Source organism: Anoplopoma fimbria, chromosome 20, assembly GCF_027596085.1.
Source record: "Anoplopoma fimbria isolate UVic2021 breed Golden Eagle Sablefish chromosome 20, Afim_UVic_2022, whole genome shotgun sequence".
Lineage (NCBI taxonomy): Eukaryota > Metazoa > Chordata > Actinopteri > Perciformes > Anoplopomatidae > Anoplopoma > Anoplopoma fimbria.
Genome location: NC_072468.1, coordinates 18,967,372 through 18,977,094, shown reverse-complemented (window position 1 = coordinate 18,977,094; position 9,723 = coordinate 18,967,372). Strand labels below are relative to the sequence as shown.

The window sequence follows — 9,723 nt, the reverse complement described above, 5'->3', positions numbered from 1 at the left end:
GATAAAATATTGTCTGTTTTAATAGAAATCCAACTCAATTTGCTGAAATCAAACTTCCCCATTTAAATTTTTCATATTTTTACAGTGCAACTCTGCCTTGAGAATTACATCATATGTATCTAAAATAAGCACAACTCAGAAATAGTAAATATCAGCGGTCACATTTGAATTATTTATATTATAATTGACTAGCTACAGGAGATATAAGGTGAACAGATAGAAAATGTAGTATCATTCCAAATATCTAAATATACTGTGTTGTCCAAAATAATATGTATCTGTTTTATCAAGGTGTCCTCAATGGCATGAATAAAATGTGTTGGAAAACCTGCAACTAATTCCAACATTATGACAGAAATTGACGTCACAAAATGAATTCATTCAACAAACTCACAGTCAACAACAGTTCACTATCCAGAATAATGTTTATTGCTTTTGAAGATATTAATCTTTTTTCTTCTTTTTTGCACTTTCCATTTTTCCTCTTTACAGTAAAACAAAGAGAGATGACAGGTTAAAACCACTGCATTGTCATTTTTGGATGTGTACACACACATACACACACAAAGGAAACAGTATTTACAGCTGTAGGTGAGTCCAGGTGGAGGTGACTGGAGGCCTTTCCTGTAGCAACTCAACAAACATAGAGCTTTACATTAACTTTACAATAGAGCTTTCACAACTAATCATATACCGCCACTGTTTGACAAACCATAGGCTATAAAGGCTATGAAGCTGTACAATATGGTTACGTGTTCACTCTGAGCTGAGAAACGGGCCGGAGGCAGGATGTTGGTCATTAGATCCGGGTAGAGCAAACATAAACAGTTTTTGATTATTTTATTATTTTCTAATGTCCTCAAGCAAAACCAATTGCCCTGCTGCTGGCATGGACTAAAAACTCTGATTGAAAAAAAGAATCAAAACTGATTTTCAGGGGAGGATTTAAAAAAAGAAAATGCAAAGACCAATATTATTCACATTTGACTAATTACAGTACAGTTACACCGGGTGAATGCTAACTATAAAAATAAGTCTACTGGCGTATTTTTGAACCCAAAGGGTTCGTACGTTGGGCATCTGGCAAAAAAATGACCAAAGGGCACAATTAATTGGGGTCGATAAAATCAGAGACAAATCCCAGCGTGAACTCTGTCCTCATCATAGAAAAACATCTTCAGAGTGCAGATCGTCTGCCATTAATAATTTAAACTTTGATACACCTAAGCTTATAATTTTTTCCAACATGTTTAAATACTGAATTAAATCACAACAATACAGCTAAATCTTATCATAGTGAATAATAATTAAATGTAATGTACACCATATTAAAATATATACACTGAAATATTCATACAAATTTCTAGGTTGGTCCGGCTCCTTCTGCTCTCTTTTTCTTTCCTTTTAGCAAAATGTGCAGGAAATACTTGAACCACAGGACAAAATAAATATTCACAGACTATCACAGTTGACACTATTAGAAATATGGATTTTAACATTTAAATTAACCCGCAACAAACAATATATCGTATAAAAAAAGTAAGTGCAAAATAAACTTAAGGGCAACAATTTTACTCACAGGATTACGGAAGGAAGATGATTTCATTTAAGGAGACATTGACTGAAAGGACCACTAGGTGGCAGTGTTTGACCATGTCTCAAAAGTCATAGTGATTATATATGTATAGTCCAAATCACAAGAACTACAGGACAAATCTGTAAAATTGGATCGATCTGAGCATTATTTGTTGTTGTGTTTTGTTAGTGTAGGGATGTTGTTTGTTAATGGCAGACATTGCTGTGTTGCAATTTACCACCTCATCGCCTTCTATCATAGCTCAGCTGCAGACACCAAATTGTAGAGTTCTGCATGCAACGTGTAAAACAAGTCAACAAACCATGGACCGATCACTTGGTGTGAGAGATCAAAACAGAAAGGGCAAAGTGCCGATACAGACAGCCGATACCCCCAAAACACTGTACGCCACATATATATTCTAAGATGGACGAGTCGGTAGTGTGATGGTCTGTAAGCAAGTTAAAAACTTACACATCAAACAGGGAAACGGTCATTTCAGAAGTAATGAACACAACTGCCTTTTTTCTGGATCTACGGAGAGTGATCGGGGAGTTTACAATTTAAAGCAGAAAAGAGTCTCCGAGAAAAGAAAAGGAGAGAAAAAGAGAGTTATCAGAGCACAGACTGGCAAGATGGTGGACGTGGGAGAAGAATGTATTAGCTGTGTATCATTTTGAGAGTCTCTGTCTCCCTGTGTCTGTCATGCCGAGCCACAGAGGGGGAAAGTGACGGAGGCAGAGAGGGGGGCGGGGGACTGATGGGAATCAGGCTCTTCAGGGGATGTGGGGACACCGTCGGGGGGAGAGAGGAGATGGGAGGCAGCGCGCTCCCTTTCTTTCCATCCAGCACTATCTGTGGTCGGCTCGCCAGCCTGGATTCCTTCCCGATGCTGAACTCGTGGTCGTTTTCGTTGTCCGAGCTGCAGTCGCTCAGATCTGTGATCTCCAGGTCCGAGTCTGACTCCGGATCCTGCTTCACGCCTCCTCTCCTCTCCGTGGGGCTCTGCCTGCCCGTCCCTGTCCCGGCTCCGAGGCCGATCGCTCCCAGACCCAGACTCAGCCCGATGCCCGGAGGATTGGCCTCCACCCTCTCCCTTTCCCCCAGTGACGCCCCGTTGCCGATGTCCGTCCGACCCAACGACAGGCCCCCGGGGTACGGTGGCAGGCAGAGTCTGATCGGCTGACCACCCGCTGTGCCGTTTGTCCCCCCGGTTTGCCCCGCCGCTCCCCTCTCGCCCGCGCCTGCCTCCCCTGGGGGGAGCAGGGAGGAGAAGGGGTGAGGCAGCTGGGAAAGGCTGCTCTGCAAAGGGTTGGGGTAGAACCCGGAGGGGTATAGGGAGCCAGGGGGCAGTTTGGGGCAGTTATTGAGGGAGAAGGCCCCTGGGAGGTAGGGGTTGAAGCCCCAGGGGTAGTCGAAGGGTGGGTTGCGAGGGTACGGGCCCAGCAGTGACGGGGGTTTGGTGTAGCACGGAGCACCTAGGACGGAGAAAGTCCAGAGATGGAGGTTAGCTCTCAGAAAGGGGCCAAAGGTTTCTTGACATACAACATCCAAGAATGTTCACTAATTATGCTCATCGGTATTAGCAATTCTAATCAGAAGCCACAGGGGCCAATTCTGGCACGGCTGCTTTAAAAAAAAACAAAAAAAAAACAAAAAACCTGATGGTTCATTTATGCATGCCAGTACTGAGATGTGCACCCACTTCACACTGCTGACGACCAGATGTGAACACAAAGCTTCTGCGCTGCATCGGAAAATAAACGTCTAATAAAGCAGAGTTAACATCTTCCAAACAATCTATTATGCTGTTTTGTATTTTTTCTTTTTAAAGGAGATGGATGGCCCGGCATCATCATCACAGTGGTGACAGTCACCTTGTTGCAAAATGTAGCTGAGAAATAAAGAAATTCCAGAGGTTAAATAACTGACTGTCACCGCATCATTATAGATTAAACAAAACACATAAACTGTAGCAAATTAAATAAAGCATCTTATTTCATTTTAAGTTCCTGTTGAGCATCACTTGCTAACAGAACTAGGGGGGAAATTTGAGGTGATGAACAAACAAAAGCATTGCCTCTCCACCAACTGTACTTCCCTCCAACTGCCAACCAATTTAAGGATTCTCTCTCTCTCTCTCTCTCTCTCTGCTGCTTCACCCTCCGCCCCTCTCAGCCTTCCTCGCTCTCTCTTTCACTCTGTTATTTACTATGCAGGGCTAATTTGACAGTGGTGAAGTCTCTGCGTTCTGGGCCGGGAGTAGCTGGCAGACACATGAATATTGAATCAGTCAGGCAGGCCTCACTTGCTTATGAAAACACAGTAATGGGCGCCCACAGGCCACAAACTGAAGCCTGCACCCTCAATTAGGGCCTTCCTGCCTGGGAAGGGATTAGGACAGCAGGGACACATGGGAGGGAGAGGAGGGTGAGGAGGGAAAAAAGGGGGGAATAGGACCTGAGGACAAACAGTGGGGAAGGAGGGGGGGGTTGTGTGATGAGGAGTGCATGTGAGTGTGTGTGAGTACATCTGTTTACACACTTCCTCTGCTATCTCTGCACATTCATACACATTCTGATGCACATATAGAGTGTGTGGAAGTGCAAAGGCCGATGCATGAACGCATGTATACTGACAATTAGGCAAATGTACTCAAATCAACGCTGCGTTCATTGACGCCTGTTTGCAGAGAGATACAAGAGGACAAATGAGGAGAATTGTGCTGAAAAGGTGGACGATCTCTCCAGCTTTCACCTCGTTTCTTACCACCGCTGAGATGCATAATTTACGAGCCAACCTGGCCTCCTCACCTGAAGCACAACCTCACCGCGGGCTGCGATGGGACAGCCATCTCTCTTATTTCCTTTAACAATAAATGTTCATGCCTCCCCATATCCTCATTCCTCTCCCCGCTCTCCTCTTTCCCTCTACCTTCTCCTCCTCCCTTTGTTTAAGAAGGTCTGTTTGCTGCCTATACCGCCTCATGCTCCCTCTGTACTAGCCGTCTTTCTCCTCAAGAAAAAAAAAGTCTCTGGGATACCGAAAGATTCCTATTCTTATTTTCTCTGGCACTTTTGAAAAAACTTATTGTCTCACCTGTACTGAGGAAGGGGAATGCATCCAGCCTCAGCTTGTCTCCTTCGGGCCCTGGTGCCGTGGTCCCTCGATCGAACAGGGACGTTCCCCTGCCAGAGTCTGGCAAACGAGGAAACAGAGACTGTATGGCCTGAGACAAAGAGGGGCAGAGAAAGAATAAAATTAGTGTGTGTACTTCCCAGATAGAGCGCACGCATTGCTACAAATCCACCCTGATGGCAGGGCGCTGCTGTCAACGTATGACTTTACACCCCGCAACGCAGCAGCGCCCTGCAGAGTGTGATGCAAACGGCGACAGAGTCGCAGCAAGGACAGGATAAAAAGGGGTGTCATGGGACTCGGGGTAAAAAAGGGAGGTAGGAGGACGCAGAGGCTCAGACACTCAAAAGCAGGAAGAGTACAGAGTCAAATAGAGACCAGCGATTGAGACTGTGGGCACAAAGGATAAATGACGGGGAGAGAGAGGGATTGTGGGCCTTCGTCCTGCATGAAGGGACACAGGACGAATAGGACTGAGATCTGAGAGAATGACATCCATTCAGGATGTAGGGCAGCTGTGTGTTTGTGTGTGTGTTTGTGTGCAAATGTATCTTTTGTCTGTGTAAAATACGTGAAGGAGAAGGAGGTAAGGTAAAATAAATAGAACACTTGAATCTCAGGAATCAAGGGGACAAAGGGGGGATTTTTCCCCCCGAGCAGGACTTTGGATCAATAGTATCTGTCACCCCGCAGCCCCCAAGTTTGAAAGGCGGGACTGTACTCCCAAGCTGCAAGATCTGCGTTGCTTAACAAACCGCATTAATGACCCGCCATTGATCTGATCTGACGCGACCCCTTTGCTTTCCATTTCTTTCATTTTCAATCGATGACAGATACACCATCGGAGACGGATGAGAGAAGGAGGGGATAACGTCTTCTTTTGTTTTAAGGACAAGTTTAAACCGTCCTCCTCCACTGTCTCCTTCAAAGACTGCGTCTCCTTTATCCCATCTTAAGGGTAGCGCAGACAAATGATGGATGATTCTCTCTTACTGTACTTTCAAGTTAGGTGCACTTTTCTAGGACATTAGTTGTTTCAAATAAAATTATCTGCACACTGGCACTCACTTTAAAGTAAAAAAAGACTTGTACAGTTATGTGCGGCTATGTCTTAATGTAGTGTAGACTTTAATAAAATTGTTAATTGTTTTATTTTCTCTAAATATCTAATCACTTTAAAAGACCCACAAGTAAAGTCCGAACATTTTTTAACAAAAACTGTGTTTTGATACCATTTACCTCTATAACAATTTTACAATCCCTATGGGCAAATAATAAGTATTCTATTATTATCACCATTAGAGACAGTCAGTGAAAGATAGACACGATGATTACCGCCCGTTCTCTTGTAAAAAGTGAACGCACAGCAGGGGCCTGAGAAATACAACAACAAAACCACTTGAGTGAAATGGATTTCAGTTACCTGAATCAAATTACTATTAATAAAAAATCATAGACTAGTTTTCTCTGTTTTTTTTTATTCTCTTCGCATTTAAATGCAATTTTCATTACCTGCTATGGAGACACACTGAATGAAGGTGTTACATTATATTTGGTTAGGATTTAGATTTCTGTTTGCATCCAATTCTTCAAATGTCAGACCGTGAATTTCTGTTCATCTACTATATGATTCACACTTCATTCATCTTACAAAATACATCCCTCGACCAATCCCACCCTCTTCCAGTCCCTTCATCCTACCCTTCGTACCTCTGGGCTGCAGTCTGGAGCGGTGGAGCCCCCGTTGAAGTGGTTCTGGGCCAGAAAGAAGGGAGAGTTGGCCATGTCCAGAATGGGGTAGTTCACCAACACGACCTTACTGAAGTTAAACTTGTAGGTGAAACGCTTCCCTTTGGTTTTGTGCAAAATGCGCTTGTTGTAGTAATACCTACAAAGGATGAGGAGAGGATATTGAAGGAGGGATGAAGTGAGGGGGATAAAGGATAGAGGAAAAAGGAAGAGGAAAAGAGGAGGGAAGGATTAATATAATGCTTGCATCAAGGTTCCGTGTCTCATCGCTAAGAGAAACGAATAAGTAAACAACTTGAGCGCTGTAGGACAAGAGCTATGCTGATTTCCCACTGTTTTTATTCATCTCCTCCTTACTCAAATCAATTCATGTCTGCCTGCATTGATTCAATACAATATGGTTCTTTAAAGGGAAATTTTATTCAGCTGTTACCAGACAAAAAGCCCAAAACCAGAATCCCTTTGAGCCTCAGAGGCTCTTCACATACAGTCAACATTAAAACAGAAACAACAAAGGAAAATACTTCTTTCATCGCGCACAAGATTATATCAATTTAAAAAATGATATGGGTGTTAGATTATGATATAATATGATATGGATTATGGCATTAAAATAAATGAAAAGATTAAATCATGATCCTGAAAAATATTGGTGTCTCAAAATGAGAAACCCAGTGCATTTCTACTCAGTAAAAAAATACTTATTTTTCAGAAAACACAAAATTGTCGCTGTTGAAGTGAAAATAATTGACAAAATTTTAGGATAACTACAGTATTTTGTGATTTAATCAGAAGCAGTTTTGATTCTGAAACATGACATCCAAACTCGGATGAGGTGTAAATATAAACGACCCTCAGAAGCAGAAAAGAAAAGCACATTTACAAAGACAACAAGGGAAGTATCCACGGTAACGACCTCAAGTGTCTCCCGCTGGGCATGTAGAGCTGTCGTCATGCCTGTTTCCTGTGCCACCCACTTAGGTGTCACAATGTACAGGCTGCCAGGATGCAAGGTTGATCAACAGTAAAGGCAAAACATGGAGCCATCTGGCTCAGGTGAAGGAGCTGAGTGCTCAGGTGGAGGAGCACGGGGTCGGGTGGTGGGGGAAACCGGGGTGTCGCTAATTGAAAAAACCTACAGATCTCTCATCGCAAGCTAGAACTTTAAATCTGGGACGCCATTTCTTTGAGCACTTTCAATTTCTTGGCTCTGAAGTGACCACGGTGAGTGCACCAAATACTGAATGCATTAGACCACCTCAGCATTAAATACTGGTGAGCAACGCCTCATTATGCAGACGCACGATATCAACAAACACAGCAGCGTGTAAGTATCAGCATGTATCCACAGTGGCTGCGCCCAGTGCAACGTTTGTGTACGTGTTTTGCTTCGCGTGGCAATTGTGCCGTGGCCCTTAATTGAGTAATTAAGTGAGGCTAATTAAGAAGGCTAATTGTGGCCCCAGCCAATTCATAACAATTAGACTCTTACGACAGCCCCCATTAACAAGAGGCCAAAGGAAAGCAGAGGGAGGTGGGGGCGGGGTGGGGAACAAAGTTGGGGTAGTGTGTTTTTGCATAAGAAAACTGTGTGTGTGGTTGGGGGAGTAAAACGCTGAAGGCTAAAGTGTGAACGGTATTATTATTTTTTTAATCACCTTCGGCAAGTTTGTAGGCGAGCTGTTTCCCCCCCCTGTTCTACACTCTGAAGAAGTCTAAGCAATTTCAGACTGGAGCTTAATTTCTGAAATCCCTATTGAATTTTTTATTTGGCAGCTCAATGGTGAACTTTCCATTAGGATGTCCACAGATAAGGAGAAATTGAGGGTATTGACGTTCCCCCAGGAAAAGTCCCACCTTTATCTTTCCATTAAACCGACATGAAACAGACAGACGTAAGTGGGGATTCAGCCAAACAAGAGTAAACAATTTATGTAAACCGCGGTGCGATAAACATCTTGATTCATCTGATAAACACAGCGTTATTGCTTGACATTCAGCACGTCGTGTACGAACACGTACCTCAGAGCCCTGCTCAGCTTGTCGTAGTTCATGTGAGGTTTGCATTTCCTTAACCCCCACAGCCGAGCCACCTCGTCCGGATCCTTGATCACAAACTCTCCGTAGTCCCCCTGCCATGCGATCACGCCCTGATACTCCTCCTTCTGCAACAGCTCCAAGATGAAGTGCCACAGCTGGATCTGTCTAGACCCGGGGCTTGACTCAGGCTTGTAGGCCCAGTCCGGGAAGGCGATCCCTGGGAAGGGGGAGCAGGAAAGAGGGGTGGATGAGGTCAGGGCCTGTCATTTGTCCCACCGCTTGCCGGGGGGGATCGCTGTCTGAATGACTGATGAGTGATGGTGGTGAGGGATGATGTGTTTAATATCACAGCACGTGCCTTGAGCAATGTTAGTCTGCGCTAATGCCCTCTAGCCTCAACAGATTGGTCAGTGGGACGATGACAGCTCGCTGGGAGAGATCTGATTGATGCTGCTCGGGCCGACTGTATGCACATCATAGAGGGAGTTAAGTAGCTTTTTTGACTCATCCCAAAGAGAATCTGGCGCTAACTAGCCTTGTAAAAACATTAGATATACAACCAATTACTACCAGAGACTTAAGTTGTTTACCAGTGTGCGTGTGTATGGTTATTAAATATTTTTTAGAAAGTTTGAGATGCATTTAAATATGTATCACTTTGATTTTTGTGATGATGATTATGTTTTATCAGAACTGAATATGCTTGTTTTGGCGGTCTGGTTACACTCAATTCACACTCGTGACCTGGGTCCAGATTATAGGTATGTTTGAAGATGGCTGCACATGCGTGAGTGGATTTACTTTTACAAAATACATGACTTTAGGTAAACTTGGTCAACAAAGAAATTATACCCCTTGCAAGAGCTTGATAGTTGGACTGACCTGGCGTCCAGAGTGCGGGCACCGGAGGGATCAGCAGATCACTGACGCAGTTACAGTCCATACCTCCACAACACCTGGAACAAAACACAGAGAAAAAAAAAATATATATAAAATATATTAAACAAGATAAACTACCCGGCAAGTTTATTTGAGTGACTTGAAGTTGAAGTTGAGTGTAAACTTTGTTGAAAAATGGAGGTATTGCGTAAGAATCTAAGGGCGCAATAGGAGTTCAAAAACATACCTTAAATCAATGTGAAATATGGCAAGGTTATGTTTCATATGTCTTTGCTAGAGATCAGGTGTTTGATGAATGTGATGTTGTGTGGCCACCTGAG

The 9,723-nt window shown here is 43.6% G+C and overlaps 1 protein-coding gene across 1 annotated transcript; it reads right to left on the bottom strand.

Moving 5' to 3' along the window:
- Nucleotides 1-2,236: 2,236 nt before the first annotated feature.
- Nucleotides 2,237-9,446, bottom strand: erfl1 (Ets2 repressor factor like 1). The gene is made up of 5 exons (XM_054622419.1): nucleotides 9,386-9,446; nucleotides 8,486-8,720; nucleotides 6,416-6,602; nucleotides 4,676-4,805; nucleotides 2,237-3,054 (listed from the first exon to the last, which is right to left on the bottom strand). The coding sequence occupies exons 1-5, from the start codon at nucleotides 9,444-9,446 to the stop codon at nucleotides 2,237-2,239; spliced, it is 1,431 nt and encodes a 476-aa protein (XP_054478394.1).
- Nucleotides 9,447-9,723: the final 277 nt, after the last annotated feature.